The sequence below is a fragment of the Quercus suber genome, unplaced genomic scaffold (assembly GCF_002906115.3).
Source record: "Quercus suber isolate HL8 unplaced genomic scaffold, Cork oak 2.0 scaffold_125, whole genome shotgun sequence".
Taxonomy (NCBI): Eukaryota; Viridiplantae; Streptophyta; class Magnoliopsida; order Fagales; family Fagaceae; genus Quercus; species Quercus suber.
In genome coordinates, this window is record NW_027069589.1 from 672,131 (window position 1) to 691,347 (window position 19,217).

General features: G+C 32.6%; 1 protein-coding gene and 1 pseudogene across 2 annotated transcripts; both read left to right on the plus strand.

Moving 5' to 3' along the window:
* The first annotated feature begins 545 nt into the window (after positions 1–545).
* Positions 546–5,173, plus strand: LOC111984977 (LRR receptor-like serine/threonine-protein kinase IOS1). 2 transcript variants are annotated; one of them, XM_065776022.1, is made up of 13 exons: positions 547–678; positions 765–1,299; positions 1,420–1,898; positions 2,103–2,241; positions 2,337–2,408; positions 2,542–2,613; positions 2,689–2,769; positions 2,979–3,145; positions 3,236–3,459; positions 3,556–3,682; positions 3,891–3,953; positions 4,036–4,225; positions 4,546–5,173. In XM_065776022.1, the coding sequence occupies exons 1-13, from the start codon at positions 597–599 to the stop codon at positions 4,955–4,957; spliced, it is 2,643 nt and encodes an 880-aa protein (XP_065632094.1). In that variant the 5' UTR covers positions 547–596; the 3' UTR covers positions 4,958–5,173. The 2 variants fall into 2 exon arrangements, with proteins under 2 accessions (XP_065632093.1, XP_065632094.1); XM_065776021.1 differs by having other exon boundaries at positions 546–678; positions 2,979–3,459.
* Positions 5,174–9,469: 4,296 nt separating this feature from the next.
* LOC112019540 (LRR receptor-like serine/threonine-protein kinase IOS1) lies at positions 9,470–18,746 on the plus strand (annotated as a pseudogene).
* Positions 18,747–19,217: the final 471 nt, after the last annotated feature.

Genomic DNA, 19,217 nt, shown 5'->3' on the forward strand with positions numbered 1-19,217 from the left:
GTGACAAAAATAATCAACCCCCTTTCACACGCTTCAATTGCCGTGTTAGGTTTTCCATTTTCCAGGCTAATAAGGTCAGACTTCAAAGAGTATTATGCATATTAACATATTGCGTGTTAACATTTGTCTCATTGACTTGGAGGGGATTTTTGTCCCCATTTTTGGAAATCATAATAAAGTAAATTTCTAGGTACATTGCATCTCTGCTAAGCATCACATTTGAATTAAACAATTTGAGGAGCTCTCAACTTGCACAAGAATTTTGAAATCCAATTAATTTTCAACTAATAAAATCATTTATTTTCTAAAGGAAATGTGTTTAAATTCCATTTACAACATTGTACACATTTTCTGGGTCTAAAATGAAACTAAGAATTTTTCTAAAAATAATAATAAAAAAGAAACAAACAAAGACTGGAAAGAGAATCCTTCTAGTAACAAGGACAGTTGACTTTGCTATTGCAAGGACAGTAGACTTTGACTAGGCTGCCAAAACTACACTAATTCGTTTGGTAGTGTACTTTGTCAGTATAAAGTACAAGATGGCAGCAAAGTTATGCCCACATTGTTCCGATAAGCAAGAAGTTTACATTGTGATGGGGCGGTTCAAAAATTTCATCCCTGCATTGTTTGGTAGTTTGGCTCTCATTCTTTTGGTTCAAGCTCAGGATCAATCAGGTATGATAATCTAAGTCCTGGAATATTATTCAGTTAATTTTTGGTTATCTGGTTAACAAGCTGAGGAATTGGTCTGTATGTCTCAGGCTTCATAAGCATAGATTGTGGACTAGCAGCAAATTCGAGCTATTCAGAGCCCACAACAGGCATAATTTACATTTCTGATGCGACCTACATTGACACTGGTGTAAGTAAGAGCATACCACTTGAATTCAAAGATGGCCTACAACAACAAGCGTGGACACTCAGAAGCTTTCCACAAGGAATCCGGAACTGTTACAGCATAAACAACATTACACAAGGCGCTAAATATATTATCCGAGCAAGCTTCTTTTATGGGAATTATGATGGACAAGGCAACTTACCTCAATTTGATCTGCATCTTGGACCAAATTTGTGGGATACCATCAAAATAGAGAATATTTCCCTAAGTGTAATCAAGGAGCTCATACATGTACCATCTCTAAATCACATACAAGTCTGTCTTGTAAACACTGGTCTTGGGACACCATTTATATCAGCATTAGAGCTAAGGCCAATAAACAGTTCATTGTATGTGACAAATGTTGGATCATTGTCGCTCGTCTTGCGCTCTGATTTGGGTTCAGAAACAGGATACAGGTGAGTCATTTCATTTAAAATCTCATCCTAGCTACTCACATAAGTAGTTTCTCCTTCAAATTTGAACATATATAGATTATATTAGCCCCTGGCTTGTACTGACTATATATGTTTACTTAGGTATAAGGATGATGTTTATGATCGCTATTGGTCACGCCTGAACTTCAATGATTGGAAAGCTGTAAGTACCTCGTTGACAGTAAACTCAGAAAGACACAATGCTTACTGGGTACCATCTGTTGTCATGAGTACTGCTGCTACACCAATAAATGAGAGTGCTCCCATGGAATTCTACGTGCCGCCAACTGACACAAATTCTGAATTTTATGTCTACATGCACTTTGCTGAAGTTGTAAAGCTAAGAGCCAATGAGTCCAGATCATTCAACATTACATTAAATGGAGAACTCTGGTATGATGAACCCATTTCTCCTAGATACTTGTTGACGGATACTGTGTACAGCACAACGGCCTTGACAGGAGGAAAATATGTTTTCTCTATCCTCAAAACTGGGAATTCTACACTTCCACCAATCATCAATGCAATTGAGATATACACAGTCAAAGATCTCCCACAATCAGAAACCGACCAACAAGATGGTATGTTATTATGCACGAAAAACTACTTATAAATTACATGATATTCACTTATTGAGTTGTTACATGAGTGACTTGGTATGCCTTTTGCAAAAGATACTTTCTGGTTAATTTCACACATACTTTTCTCAGTTTTCACTATCAGTGTGGTGCCATATCCTCGTTTACATAGAAATTTACTTACTTGAATCCATTCGAAAATATTAGCTGGTGCCATAACAAACCTCAAGTCAACGTACGGAGTGGAGAGGAATTGGCATGGAGATCCGTGTGCCCCACAAGCATACTCGTGGGAAGGTCTTAATTGTAGCTATGAGGATTATAATTCCCCTAGAATAATATCCTTGTAAGTTTTTTCATTCATATTAAGCCCTTTTGACTTTCAAAGTTATTTTGAAGCATCAACTAATTAGCTTATTGTAAAATGTAAAATTTACTCAGGAATTTGTCCTCAAGTGGATTAACCGGAGAAATATCAGTTGATATATCAAATCTCGTAATGTTACAATACTTGTAAGTATTTACAATTTACATGATAAAAAAAAAATTTATTTAAAAAAGAAAATTGAAACACTATAATGACTACAGAATCAGGTGTCAGTTTTTATGACTATCAATATTGAATGAAGTGATTTGCTGATTTCAGGGATTTATCAAACAATAGCTTAACAGGATCAGTGCCAGAGTTTTTAACTCAATTAAAATACTTGAGGGTCTTGTAAGTTGCTTGGATTTGATACTACAAATTTCATGGTTAGATAAGAGGAAAATCATATTTAATCTATTCTTGCAGAAACTTAAAACAAAACCAACTTAATGGTTCAATTCCAGCTAAGCTCATTGAAAGATCGGAGAAGGGTTCACTATTGTTAAGGTATGAATTTTGTCAAAGACCATGAGCTTTTTATTGTCATAATTTTCCTTACTTTCCTTTTTTGTAGAATAATAAACTATCTAATATCTCTATAGAAGCTAAAGCATGAGTTGCAATAATTTCTGTGATACATCAAAAAGAAACTACAATTAATTGTAATTCCTCGCCTTAATTTTTATTGTTTTGCCCAACCCTGTTGTCATTGCTAGTGTGGATGAAAATTCAATTTTTTGTGGATCTGGTTCATGCAACAAGAAGAAGAAGAATATTGCCGTTCCAATTGTAGCATCAGTTGGTGGGTTGTTCATCCTCTCGTTAACTGTTGTGGCCATCTTGTGGGGGCTAAGAAGCAGAAAACAACAACATACGACTAAAGGTCAAAATTTTAAATATAAGTTACACATTCATGTAAACACAGAACATTCACCTCAGACGTTTGCTTATCATGCTCATGATGATCATGCAGTTGCCAAAGTAGATTTTGAACCCAACGTCCAGAATCGATCATTGGAGTCAATACAACGACAATTTACATATCCTGATCTCCTAAGAATTACCAACAACTTTGAGAGAATTCTTGGTAAGGGTGGATTTGGAACAGTTTTCCATGGCTGCATTGAAAACACTCAAGTGGCAGTGAAAATGCTCTCTGCATCATCAGTTCAAGGATATCAGCAATTTCAAGCAGAGGCAAGCAACTACAATTTAAATTCTTGAGCTCCTATGATAGATACAAACATAGCTTTTTAAGTTAAATTAACTAAGATGATAATTTTTGGATTACAGGTCAAACTTCTTATGAGAGTTCATCATAAAAACTTAACTACCCTTGTTGGGTATTGCTATGAAGGAACAAACATGGGGCTTGTTTATGAGTACATGGCCAACGGAGACTTAGAAGCACATCTTTCAGGTTTGGTCATAATTGAAGTGTCTAGCAAAGACCCCAAATTCTTAGACCATCAATTTATTCTCCATAGCAAAGAAAATTTTCATTTATTAGTATCATATTATTAATTCCCTCACTGAAACTTTCTTACGGTAATCCCCACATGATCAAAGGTTGCTTCAGTTGAATAACACAACCAAAAAGACTTAAGTCATTGAATTTACGAATGCAGGTGAGAATACAAATATCTTGAGTTGGGAAGCGAGACTTCAAATAGCAATGGATGCAGCACAAGGTTAGCAATGATTTGATTTGCGTAATTCTTTCTTATGGTGTTTCATCGTGTGTTTATAAATGATTTGCATTGTCAAATGTAGGATTGGAGTATTTGCACCATGGTTGTAAGCCGCCTATAATTCATAGAGATGTGAAGACAACAAACATCTTATTGAATGAAAAGTTCCGTGCCAAACTAGCTGATTTTGGTCTATCCAAGATTTTCCCAACTGATGGTGGCACTCATGTCTCAACTGTTGTTGCTGGCACCCCTGGGTACCTAGACCCTGAGTGAGTATTTCATTTAGTTAGTTTACTTATCATCTTCTAAGTTTATAATCCAAAAAGTGTCACCAGTTCTGAAATGAAATAAATACAAATTTGACAATTATAGACAACAATGAAATTATCTTAATGTAAATTTAATAAAAGAATATAGAAGGAAGACTTTGGAATTTGGTCTTATGTGGCATTGGCTTTTTGTTTTTATCTTTGCGAACCAAAGAAATGCATTCAAATCTTGATACATTTGTTGATATCAAGAGAGTTACAGAATTTATAAAAAATAACATTGCAACAAAATTTAATTGATAACATACTATCACTTGCAGGTACTATATAACCAATTGGTTAACTGAGAAAAGTGATGTATATAGTTTTGGAGTTGTGCTTCTGGAGATAATTACGAATCGACCTGTGATAGAAAGATCCAAAGAAAGGACTCACATAAGTCAGTGGGTGAGTTCCATGCTTGCTAGAGGGGATATAAAAAATATTGTTGATCCAAAGTTGGATGGAAATTACAACGTCAACTCTGTGTGGAAAGCTGTTGAAATAGCAATGCTTTGTTTATCTCCAACTTCCAGTAAAAGGCCAACCATGGATCAGGTAGTGGCAGAACTGAAGGAATGCGTGCAAACTGAAATAGCTCAAAGGAAAGACCGATATGAGGATGAATCAAAAGATTCATTTGACATGATCAACATCAATGTGACGACTGCACTCAATCCTTTAGCAAGGTAAAATGTTTTCCAAGATGGAAATTGGCGTATTGGATTTTGAACCTTTTTTTTTTTTTTTTGGGTAATTTTTATCAGGTCATATTGTACTTCAATTAATTACCTTGTGTTAAAAGATGTTTTAATGATGGTCCTAATGGGCCATGTTTTTTTTTTTTTTGGAAACCAGAGTGTAATGCGGCTGTACGTAGTATGTAATTTATCAAGATTTTCAGTTGTATTTGCAGATAATTAATGAATAACAATAATTTGGATCCTATCAAAATAATAATAATAATAATAATTCATTAATTTGGATTTTTTTTTTTTAATTGGCGAAGAAAAACAACAATATAGATTCTAAAGTAACAACTTAATAAATATGTCATTAAAGTGGACACCATATCCCATTTACCACAAGCCACATGACTTGTTAAAAATCTCATGTGACTATAATACACATGGATAGTTTTTTAAACAAGCACATGCATAGTGGCCGATAACATAAAAATTCCTGCAACCTAAATTTTATGAAAAATTTGTTCTTTTTAAAATATTTAATTTTATTTAAGATTTTGGAAATTAAAAACAATGATTTATTTTATTTTATTTTTGTGAGAAAATAACCGGAGAAATAAAACCCCTTGTTATTAAACTCTATAAGCAATGACAAAGTAAAAAAAAAAAAATATATATATATATATATGTGGGGGATAAAAGGATCAGGCCCAAGTTAATGGGCCGAACACCCACAAGAAGACTGTTTCGCATCCGAAGAGAAGGGAGCAGAGAATGCAAGGCCCAGGTTGGATTGGAATCCCCTTGGTAGGGGATCATCTCTGTCCGAGGAGGATATCTCCAGTCCGAGGAGGATGTTTCATTCTGATATGGTGCTGGAGACTGATTGAGTAGGGGAAAAGCCTGGTTGATCATCCGAGGACTCCACCTGATCAAGATAAGCTCAAAGCACATTCATGAACGATAAGGATGAAGAAATATCTGAGGGAAAGGCTGCTGCCACCGTATTCAATGCATTACAACAGCTTTTCTGGCCGCATTTATGTGGAGAAGACCTCTGAACAGTGCTTCATGACCTACCGCCACTCACACAGAGATGAAAAGAAGCTGCCTGACGTGACAAGTACTTGAGCAAGTCCATGGATGGGGAGCACGTGGACGGTAGAGATGAGAGTGAGAGTGGCTATTTAATAGAGGGAGAGGGTTTGAAACATGGCATGGAATGTATGGGAAACTGATCAATAAATAATAAAAAGAGTGATAATCCTTTGCTGTGAATCCCTTGTCAACTCTAGTTCTTCGACCCATACTCTACAAATTAATTGTCTTTGGGTTTACGTAAAGAAATTAGACCCTACAATATATATATATATATATATATATATATAAAGAAATAAATAAATTACAAGGGCTAACGGTTATATTATGATATGAAAAGTCGTATAGATCACCACTTGCCAAAATAACAATTCCATCTTGAGAATTCACGTTGTATAAAATTCACAAGTTGATTAACTCCAGAGAAATGTGAAATTAACAAAGACGACATTGCTTATCTTGCTCACTAAATAGTGATCCAACATCATATTACATAAATATAAATATCATTATCATCATATAAATATCACATAAGTAGGTCAATATATACAAATTGATAAGCGATATGACACATATAATAACATGATATTATAAATAAATAAAAAGGCCCAAATAACATATTACTAATTAATAATTTTGATTTTAAAAAAATTAATAATTTTATAAAATATATTAAAATACGAATTCAAAAATTGATAAAAGTATTAAAACAAACAAAATATAGGATATTCGTAAATATTCAAGAGAGGCCGAAAACCTTTTAATTTTTTGCTAATCAAAGAATATTATGGGAGAGAGTGCAAAAAGTGTCTGCTACTTTCCACAAATTATTTTTCCCATGTTGTATCTTAAAATTTATTTTGCATGAACACTGGAGCCTTTTTTTTTTTTTTTTTAGAGGAAAGCATGAACACTTGACCTATAGTTGAGTTCATGGTTTCTTTGGGCTCGAATTTAATAGGAAGAGCAAGTGGGCTTTATTGGAAAATTAGATTGGGCTAGACTTTTTGTTGTCTGAAAGAGACGGCCTTTATTGCATGAGATATAAGACAGGTGGGCTTCTTTTGTATAATCAGTCATGGACCGAATCACTTTTAAGTTCCCTCAATCTAAATGTAGATTTTATTCTTCTTGGAAAAGAAAAAAAAAAAAATATATATATATATATATATGTGTGTGTGTAAATATTTATAGATTATTGCATTAAAAAAATAAAAAATTAATTGGCATTTCTTTGATGTTTCCAAAAAAAACTTTTAATTTATAAGGTTTACGTCTCTCAAAATTTCATTCATATGAAGGAAATTCTTTTGATTCATAAATCATATATAATAATATAATATACCAAAATTTCATTCATATGAAGGAAATTCTTTTGATTCATAAATCATATATAATAATATAATATACCAATTCATATTATCATTAAATTATCTAAATATGTCATGTACTTGAAAACACACATGTATAGTTGTTAGGCCACACGTGCAATCAATCAAATCAAATTAAGGACATTTAGATGATGAGTATAGAGAAATGTACCCAGTTCTGATTTGGATGAGTTTTGTCGGTGAAGCTCCCAAATTGACCAGCAACGATGTACTGCACCAGAGACTTTGCCATTAGATGGCTTACACGTGTTACACAAGTGACATTGTTAATTGGCTTTAGGAGATAACAGAGTTCATGGTGATTTGGATTTGGGGTATGGCTGTGAGTTCGAGTGGCTTGTGTGGGATTGATATTAAGTTTGATTAATGATCATGGATGAAGTGATGAGTTTGAGTCTTCCACCATGGTTTTGAAAACCAGACCAGATGGTCAAACCAGGTTAATTGAAAATCGGTCATAAGTCCAATTTTTTAAACTCAGAAATCTATATAGTGCATTTTTTTCGTGAACCTTTTGACCTGCGGTCCAACCGAATGGTTTTAGACCAGTGAACGGGTAAACTAGTCGGACCTGCCATTTTTTTCCCCTAAAAATGGTGGTCCAAAAGAACCAGATCTAAAGTCACAACTCACTATGGACTTCATTCTTCACAGTGCAGCTCCACAATGGACTATATGACATCTTTACTTTGTGATTTTGGTCTAAGAGGAAAGAGGAACAAGAGATTTAAAGGAGAGAGAGAGAGAGGTAAGAGCTTTTTTTTGTTTTTCTAAGAGCATTCTCATTAAGCCTCCTAAATGCTATAAATCCATTTTTTTAGTAGCTGAACCCCAAAACATGCACCCCATCAAAACTGGTATATTGTAAAAAAATTACAATACTGCTACAGTGCGCTCTCATTTTTTAGACCACACTATAGCAAGTTGCTATCTTTTTTTAATATTTTTTCTTTCTCTCTCTTCAGACTATCACTATCATTATCACTCTCACTCTCACTCTTACTCTCTCGTTCTCGTTCTCTCTCATCTCTCTTTCTTAGATTCTCCCTCTAGTGGGTCTAACGGGTCTTGATGACTGCAAGTGGGTCTGGGTCCGATGATGGAGGGTCCGATGGTGGTTGGGGTTGGTTGAGACCGTGGGTTAAGTTAGTTGAGCCTGTGGGTTGAAGATCAGGGCTGAGGTGAGGATTGGGGTTGTTGGGGTGGTGGGTTTTGTGGCGGTTTTATGGTGGGTTTTCACTGCAGTTTGTGCTGTGGGTTTTTTTTTTTTTTTTTTTTTTGGTGGTTGGGGGTTGAGGTTGTGGTTGGTGGTGGTGGTTGTGGCTGTGGCCGTGGTTAGAGGCGATGAGCTTGAAAAGCTCAGGCCATAGAGGTTTTGAGAGCAAATATTAGAGAGAGGGAGAAGCTTCTTGGTTTGTGCCGTGGGGTTTTTTTATTTATTTATTTATTTATTTTTTTATTTTGGCGGTTGGAGGTTGAGGTTGTGGTTGGTGGTGGTGGCTGTGGCTGTGGCTGTGGCTTATCAGTGACGAGCTTAAAAAGCTCAAGCCATGGAGGTTTTGAGAGCAAATATCAGAGGGAGGGAGAAGCTTCACCGGGTTGAGAAAGATGGAAAGACAATGGGAGAGAGAGATAGAAGGAGAGTGAGAAATAATAAAAAAATGAATAAAAAATAATAAAGAAAGAATATTTAAATGAAGTGTTAAAAAAATAGAAATTTTGATGTAAGGGATATTGTAAAATGGTGTGTTATATGTTATAAATATAGGTTTTGAGATGTTAAATGCTAATTTTTTTTAAAATCTTGATGGGAATGGTCTAAGGCAATATTGATATTTCATTAACATTTGGTCAATTTTTATGTTCTTTAAAAGCCACGGTTAGATGCTCAAATGCCTAATAGCTAGCCACCTTGAAACTTTAAATCTTGAGATTTGGAATTATCATTTATGTTCCCCTTTAAAATTGTAAATTCCTAATCTGTTAAATGGTTAATCAATACTAGTTAAAATATTTTAATGGCATTAATCATGGCTTTTAAAGATATTTTTATGTTGATTATTGATCAAATTTATTGAAATATTATAAATAATAGGAAAATATATTTTTTAAATCTATAATAAACTGTGAAAATATCATTTTATTTTTAGTAGTCTCCAAATACTTGAATTTCTTTAAATGTTTAGCCAAGATTATTAATTTTTATGCATTAATTTTATTTATTTCATATTAAATTAATTATTACGTTATTACGGTCCGATCTCGATTCAATCTTGAAAATCTTGAATCTCCTCCTTTTGCAGTTCTTCAAATCGTCTGAATTTCCAAAACATGCTTAAATCTTATGGCCGTGCCAATTTTTTCATTAGCAATAAAAAAATGTATCAACTCTTTCGGAGCACTATTTTCTAGGACATTATGATTGATAGGATGTATCCACTTTACTGCTGTTGCTCGGGAAATTTGATGAGCAAGTCCAGTGTCAAACATTTTGATATAATAAATGTCACAACTCGCTTATATGGTAAGTTGTGGTTGGTGAAGAGATGTCTTCACATGGATTCATCATTATCCCTTCACCAATTACAACTCACCATATAGCGAATTATGACATTTTTTGTACCAAAATGTGTGATACTAGGACGTATTCAAATTTGATTGATTGAAATTATTACTGTTTATGCTACGGCATTTGAAAAAGTCAGGTGACTCAGGTCTACCATTTCATTCCAACCCTCTGTGCATCCTAGGAGAAAGCTTAAAGTCAAGTAAGCGACGAAAATAAGCAACACGTTTTTACAAACCAATTGGTACGTAAGGATTTCTATTTTTAAGGATCATGGACAAAGTAGCAGAGTATTACGGACGCTAACCCATACGTGACGTTTGCCCCATGCATTGACTTGGAGTTTAAAATTAATTTACTAGGTTGTTTGAACGTGCTAAGCATGACTCAATTTTAATAATTTTTATCATAAATTTCAACACGGAAGCTGTTATGATTGGTAATTATAACAAAAGTGATAGAAATATAGATTTCTTCTAGTAGAGAGGACAGCTGACTACGACTATGTTGACAATTCCTATACTAAGCAGTATAAATATTAGATTGCAGAAAGCATGTTTAATTTAATAAACAAGAAGAAATTTAGATGATGATGATCATGGGGAGGTATAAACATTTCATCTCTGCATTGCTCGTTTGTTTGGCTCTTACTCTTCTGGTTCATGCGCAGGATCAATCAGGTAGGACAATCTAAATCTTGAAATATTAGTACTGGTTTTGGTTAGCTAATTACCATATATATATATATATAGTTAACTATTGCGCTATCTGTCTCAGGCTTCATAAGCATAGATTGTGGGACACCAGCAAATTTAAGCTATACGGAGCCCAAAATAGGCATAAATTACATTTCTGACGCAACATTCATAGACACTGGTATAAGCAAGAGCATATCATATGAGCTTAAAGCTAGTTATCAACAACAAAAATGGACTCTACGAAGCTTTCCTGAGGGAATCCGGAACTGTTACAGAATAAATATTACGCAAGGAGTTAGATATTTAATCCGAGCGACTTTCTTGCATGGGAATTATGATGGACAAGATAATAACTTACCAGAATCGATCTGCATCTGGGACCAAATATGTGGGATACGGTCAAATAAAGAATGCGTCATATACTGTCAACAAGGAGCTCATACATGTCCCAACTCTAAATTATATACATGTCTGTCTTGTAAACACAAACCTCGGCACACCGTTTATATCAGCAATAGAGTTACGGCCATTGAACAATAAGACGTATGTGACACAATCTGGATCATTGGCACCCTTGTTTCGCACAGATCAAGGTTCACTNTCGATCTGCATCTGGGACCAAATATGTGGGATACGGTCAAAATAAAGAATGCGTCATATACTGTCAACAAGGAGCTCATACATGTCCCAACCTAAATTATATACATGTCTGTCTTGTAAACACAAACCTCGGCACACCGTTTATATCAGCAATAGAGTTACGGCCATTGAACAATAAGACGTATGTGACACAATCTGGATCATTGGCACTCTTGTTTCGCACAGATCAAGGTTCACTAACTGATAGAGCATACAGGTTAGTCCTTTTACTGGTTATATATATAGAGTAGGAATTTAATAAAGATGTATACTTTCTGTTGCATAGGTGATGCATGGTTAAAGTAAGTTGAAATTTAATTTCCAATTTTGATTTTGATGGAGAGAGAGATTAGGTGGCAAATATTAATAATTTACCATGTAAGAATTGTTAGGAAAAAGTAACTGTCAATGATGATTCATCATATATATTTGCAACCCTATCAAGAAAAAAAAAAAAAAAAAAAAAGATATATAGAGGGCATTTGGACTCAGCGTTTGCTGAGTTCACGTTTTGTGTTTTGCATTTTTTTTTTTTTTTTTCTGAAAGTGAGCAGTAAAATCATATGATTACTGTACAGGAGACAAAAACACTGTTCATGCACTGTTTGGCACTGTTTACGCACTAAAAAATATTAAAAATGGGTCTCACGGTACTATTTACACATTTAAAAATTATTTTGCTACAGTATTTTCAGTTTTCAGTTTTCAGTTTCAGCAACAATAAGTTCAATCCAAACGGAACCATAGTTTATGTTTGGATTCAAATTATTTTCCTGTGTTTTTTGTTTGTTTGTTTGTTTTTTTTTTTTTTTTTTTTTTAACTAACACCTTTTGCACTGTTCATGGAATATAAACAGTGAATTTAGGCAAATGAACAGTAACCTGCACGTGAACAGTAACTCTTTTATTATTTTTTTTATTGTTTTTAGTTTTCAGCAAAATAAACAATATCCAAATAGACACAAAGTGTGTGTTTGGATACCGTTTATTTTGCTAAAAACTGAAAACAGAAAACAAAAAAAATAAAAAATATTTTTCAGTTACTGTTCACTTTTATAATTACTGTTCACATGCCTATTTGCACGGTTCATGTCCCATGAACAGTGCAATAGGTGCTGGTTTTAAAAAAAAAAAAAAAAATGCCTGAAATGCAAACGTCCAAAATGCGGATGCACAAACCAAACAAACCTAAATTTGCAACGTTGTTTTCTTTTTTTTGTGAAACAATTTTTGTTGAGTTGAGTTTCTATTAGTCAATACTTTGACGTTTTCCTAAAGATGGGAAAACAGAAAAAAGAATGCACAATATATGTGTCGTTTTAGGTTTTACTAACGTATGCTCATATGGTATGTTTTAGTAAACCATTTTAGAAAAGTTTGATAACTTTTTCAAATTTTGATAAAAAATTTTCTATAATATTTTACTAACCTATGCACTAAGGATGTACATTAATCAGACCCTTTTTAATATATAAAAACAATGAATATAATGTACTTTTAGGTTCTGTTTTTAACAGGGGCCTTAAGCCTGGAGCCGGCCGTACAAGTGACTCAGCTTAACCTTTTGGACCATAAACTCAACTCATATAGACGACAGCCATTGTTTCTTCCGTATATCTCATCCTACTCACATAATTTATGTAACAGAACATAGATTTATTTTGCTCCTGGCTTATATGGAATTGTCCATGTTTCCATAGGTTTGGAAACGATGTTTATGATCGCATTTGGTATCCCAATAACTTCTATGAGGGAATAGATACCCCGCTTCGTATTGACTCCCAAAGTCATAATGATTACCAACTTCCATCTGTTGTCATGAGTACTGCCGCCATACCAAAAACTAATAGCTCTCCCTTGGTCTTCAACTGGGACTCAGAAACTGCAACTTCCGAATATTATATCTACATGCATTTTGCTGAAGTTGTAAAGCTTAAAGCTAACCAGTACAGATCATTCAACATTACTTTAAACGGGCAGTACTGGTATGGGCCTGTTGTTCCAAAGAACTTGTCCACAACCACGGTGTTTAGCACTGCGGCCATGAGGATTGCCAAACAATATGAAGTTTCAATGATCAAAACAGAAAATTCAACTCTTCCACCCATCATCAATGCACTTGAGATATATTCCATAAAAAATCTCTTGCAATCAGAAACGGACCAACAAGATGGTATGTTCCTCCACACGTATTCTTTGAACTTGTGCTATGTTGGCTTATCGTAGTTTGCTCATATTTTTGACTTACTTGGATTCATATGTAAATATCAGTTGATGCCATCACAAAGATCAAATCAACATACGGAGTAAAGAGAAATTGGCAAGGAGATCCGTGCGTCCCTCAAGCATACTTGTGGGAAGGTCTAAATTGTAGTTATGATGGTTATAATTCCCCAAGAATTATTTCCTTGTAAGTTTATGCCTTAGCGCATGACTTTCCAAATTATTTAGATGTATCTCTTAATTAAATTTTACCTTAATTAATTGAAAATGTAAATGGAATCAGGGACTTGTCATCAAGTGGATTGATTGGAGAGATATCCGCTGACATATCAAATCTCGTAATGTTACAATATTTGTAAGTATCTATATATATATATATATATATCAATCATTCATATTATCAAAGAAATTTGAAACATGATAATAATAACAAAATTAGGCCACAGTGTTTTTTGATAACTAATATTATGTGTAACTGATTTTCCTATCTCAGGTATCTATCAGACAACAGCTTAACTGGATCAATACCATATTCTTTGTCTCAATTGAAATATTTGAGGGTCTTGTAAGTTACTTAACTTGCTTAACTGATAGTATAAACAGAAAAACTAGGATTTATTTTAAACGGATTCAAACTCTTAAAATAAATAAATAGATATATAGATTTTGTATTGTTTTGTTATTTTTTATAATACATTACAACCAATTTCGTACTTATCAAACTAAGCACTATTAAATTTACTTGAAAAGAAATCATCAAATTTCGAATTTTTTTGGGAAGGCTGTGGTTATGAGGTTCACTAGTACCCTTTTGTAGATATGCTCTACTAAATTTATATTGATCATTTGGATGGTAATACAAAATTTTATTGAGAAAATTGTATCAGCCTTCCTTGAGGTTTTCCGTTATAGTTCACCTCCCATCTAAATTGCATTTTAAAGAGGTGATTGTTTCATTTCAAACTATAATAATAGTAAATCTCAACAGAGGTAAGTGTAATTTTCCCAAATTTTATTCTATAGTTTAGGAATTGTAATAAGGATTACAAAGTTAACTTTAACTTATTTTTGTTTATCCTCAAGAAAAAACTATTTTTGTTTTGAATAATTTTATCCTTTCCTGTAAGGATTCAATTTTTGACTAAAATACTTCTAAAATCTCCCTAAATTAAGGGAATAAATTCATATTCTAGAAAATTACTATATGAAAAAGTATAAAATATTTAATAATAAAAAATAAAGCTCTACATATATATATATATATATATTGTGATTTTATTTTCTTCTCTTTCTCTCGCCCTCTCTCATTTTTGTTTGGTCTACTTGACAAATTCTTGTGTTGGATGAGGAAGGGGAAATGTTGGGTAATAGGTTTTACCTTTTGAAATAATATTTGGTTTAGGAATTAGGATAACATCTAGAAAGGTATATTTTTCAATCTTTTTATATTTCTGTTTACCATATATAAGTTTTTAAAAATGCTATAGTATCTAATTTTTCAAAATGGTTCTCACAAATCGTAATTGATCACATAACATTTTTTTTTTCTTTCAATGGGTGTAATTATGAACATGCACCATAGTTCTTACTTTTTTAAAATTCCAAGATTGGTGTAATTGCACCCACTACAGTATATGTATATGTAGCTCTACGTAGCTCTACGTAGCTCTTGATACTAGGTTTTGTGCTTAAAAAAATAATAAAATAAAATAAAATAAAAAGGGGAAAAATCATATTCACTTGATTACCCTTGCTGCCTTGCAGAAACTTAAACCGAAACCAGCTCAATGGTTCTGTTCCAGCTGAACTCATAAAAAGATCAGAGAGTGGTTCACTATTTTTAAGGTTTGGTTTTACCTAAAATGATGAACTCTTTAATATCATAATTTTCGTCACTTCCATTTTCATAAAATAATAAACTGTGTATCTAGTATCTCTACTATTGTTGCTAATAAACTGTGTATCTAGTATCATAATTTTATTGTCCTCTTACTTAAAATTGTTGCTAATAACCCTGTTGTTGGTAGTGTGGGAGAAAATTCGAGTCTTTGTGGTTCGGATTCATGCGAAGAGAAGAAAAAAAACAATATTGTTGTTCCAATACTAGCAGCAGCCGGTGGTTTGTTCATCCTCTTATTGACTATAGGGGCTATCTTTTGGGGGCTTACAGGGAGGAAACAACAAGAAAATACCAAAGGTTAAAACATTAATTAACTATAAGATGCACTTTCACGTAAACAAAGAAAAAATTTATTATTTTTAGATATATGCTTAATATGCACTTGATGCTCTTAGAAATGGCGCTGGTAAATATTGAACCAAATGTCCAGAATCGGCCATTGGAGTCAGTACAACGACAATTGACATATTCTGAACTTCTAAAAATCACCAACAACTTTGAGAAGACTCTTGGTAAGGGTGGATTTGGAACAGTTTACTATGGCTGCTTAGATAGAATTCATGTAGCAGTGAAGGTGTTTTCTCCATCATCAATTCAAGGGTATCAACAATTTCAAGCAGAGGCAAGTCACTCTTATTGATTGTTTGTATTATAGTATATCTGGCATGTGTATGCCTTTAATTCTTACAACATTTCCATACATCCATTGTTATACTAAAGCTATTAGGATGATACATTTTGAGTTGCAGGTAAAACTTCTTATGAGAGTTCATCATAGAAACTTGACCACCCTTGTCGGGTATTGCTACGAAGGAACCAGCATGGGGCTCATTTATGAGTACATGGCCAACAGAGACTTAGAAGCACATTTATCAGGTTTGGTCATAATTAAGACTAGCCTATAATGATATCATGGAAAGGAAACCCCGTAGAATTGATTTGTTTTTGAAAACTATGAGGCTAAATCGACTCAACTAACTGTCGAAGGAACAAATTGAATTTGACGAATAACTGGAGGGTCACACTAATAATTTAAGCCAAAATTTATTTTGTAGCAATAGAAAAATAGTTTCCCCTCAAAATATTTTCTTAAAACAACATGATCAGTATTATCTACGGATGCAGGCCAAAATATAAATATCTTGAGTTGGCAGGCAAGACTTCAAATAGCAATTGATGCAGCTCAAGGTTAGTGATGAGTTTTTTTGTCTAAATATTTTTAAAAATGCAGCTCAGGGTGGATTTTAAAAATATTTTTAATTAGCTCAAGGGTGGATATGATAATGGGTTGTGAAATACAGGATTGGAGTATTTGCATCATGGTTGTAAGCCTCCCATAATCCATAGAGATGTGAAGACTATAAACATCTTGTTGAATGAAAATTTCAATGCCAAACTAGGTGATTTTGGTCTATCAAAGACTTTCCAAACTGATGGCTTTACACATGTGTCTACAAACGTTGTTGGCACCCCTGGATACTTAGACCCTGAGTGAGTATTTTTTATTATTTAGTTTACTTGTAAGTTCTAGTTATTTTAATTGGTAAAAAATTTTATCATAAAAGGAAATCATTTATGATCAAGTTTAACAAAAATATGATTTTTATCCTCCTTTTTTTTATGTTAAATATAAAAATTGATATTCTCAAAAAAAAAAATATGAAAGTTGATAATTATGTTAATTATTAATAAGTATTTACGATGATTGAATTTATATACTAAACTATATATTCTACCTTTTAAAGAAAATATGATATGAAAAAATTGTTAAAGGTGGTTGAAATACAAAATATAATATTTTGAAATCATTTAAAAATATAAATTTAAATAATGATGTGTAAAATTAATTGGCACCCCTGGATACTTAGACCCTGAGTGAGTATTTTTTATTATTTAGTTTACTTGTAAGTTCTAGTTATTTTAATTGGTAAAAAATTTTATCATAAAAGGAAATCATTTATGATCAAGTTTAACAAAAATATGATTTTTATCCTCCTTTTTTTTATGTTAAATATGAAAATTGATATTCTCAAAAAAAAAAAATGAAAATATGAAAATTATGTTAATTATTAATAAGTATTTACGATGATTGAATTTATATACTAAACTATATATTCTACCTTTTAAAGAAAATATGATATGAAAAAATTGTGAAAGGTGGTTGAAATACAAAATATAATATTTTGAAATCATTTAAAAATATAAATTTGAATAATGATGTGTAAAATTATGAGACTTCTAAAGCTTATAAGACACAATATGAAGTGATTAATCAAAAGTCAACCGTCATCAATTTTTTTTTTTAAATTATTATTATAAAGTTTGGCCATTCAATAATTTCAGTTGGTCCGTCCAAAAATTTAAGGTAATCCAATCATCAAACTTTATATCTATATATATAGCTATATAGATATATTTCAACAAATGATCTAGCCTTTTTCTTTAACCATTCTTTTTGTCATAATTATTATTAAATATATGTGCACAAGGAGCATATATTTTATTTTGATTTATTGAACATGAGAGTCATTAATTTTTTCTTTTCTTTTATATAACTTTTGTACATGCCTATAGCAACCTACACATGAGAGTCATTAATTAAGAAGATGATATTCATTTAAATTTTTTTATAAAAAAAGACTAAGGAATTAATATAATGACTTTTAATCTTATATATCAAGTTAATAATTTTATGTTGTATATATACTTATGAGTTATGATCAGTTAGTTTGATATTAGAATATATATATATATATATATAATGAAAAACAGAACATTACACCACAAACAATATCAAAAGTGTTAAGAACTTTTTCATGAATAATAATGTTGCAGGAAATGTGAAAATGTAACTTGCTTTGACCTGCAGGTACTATAAGTCAAACTGGTTAAATGAAAAAAGTGATGTATACAGTTTTGGAGTTGTTCTATTGAAGATTATCACAAATCAACCTGTGATCGAAAGATCCCATAGAAGAACTCACATAAGCCAATGGGTGAGTTTCATGCTTGCTAAAGGGGATATTAAAAATATTGTTGATCCAAGGTTGCGTGGAGATTTCAATGTTAACTCAGTTTGGAAAGCTGTTGAAATAGCAGTGGTTTGTGTATCTCCAACTTCCAGTAGAAGGCCAACTATGAGTCAGGTAGTCGTAGAACTAAAGGAAAGTTTGAAAACCGAATTATCTCAAAGGATGGAGGGCTATGGGGTTGAATTGAAAGATTCATTAGAAATGATCAATATGGATCTCAGTACCGAACTCAATCCTTTAGCAAGGTAAAAAGGTTTTATATATTAGGCACATTGTATTTTCAATTCGGCACGGCACTGCCATTTGACGTCTTGATCCGGCGCTTTTTTTTTTTTTTTGGGGGGGGGGGTGTGTGGGTAATTATAGAAGGCGCCATTTATTTTTAGTGTTTTTTTTTTAAGAGAGGGATAAAATAGAAATAGCTCTCCCTTTTTTTTCAATCAAATCTAAATGGAAGGTGTGAGACATTTACATATTCTCGGATATTTATCTATCTCTAATAAGGGAGATTTTAATGTGTAATGGATTATTTAATGGACATGCTGTCATTACACAAATTTACTACAACAATTGAAACAAGTAGAAGAGTTCATTTTGAGACATGATTGTCTAAAACAAAATCTTGTAACAAAACAAATTATATGAGAAATAACTTTAAATTTTTTTTTTAATGAACAATATGAGAAACGACATGGTAACAATAATGATAATTTACCGTAA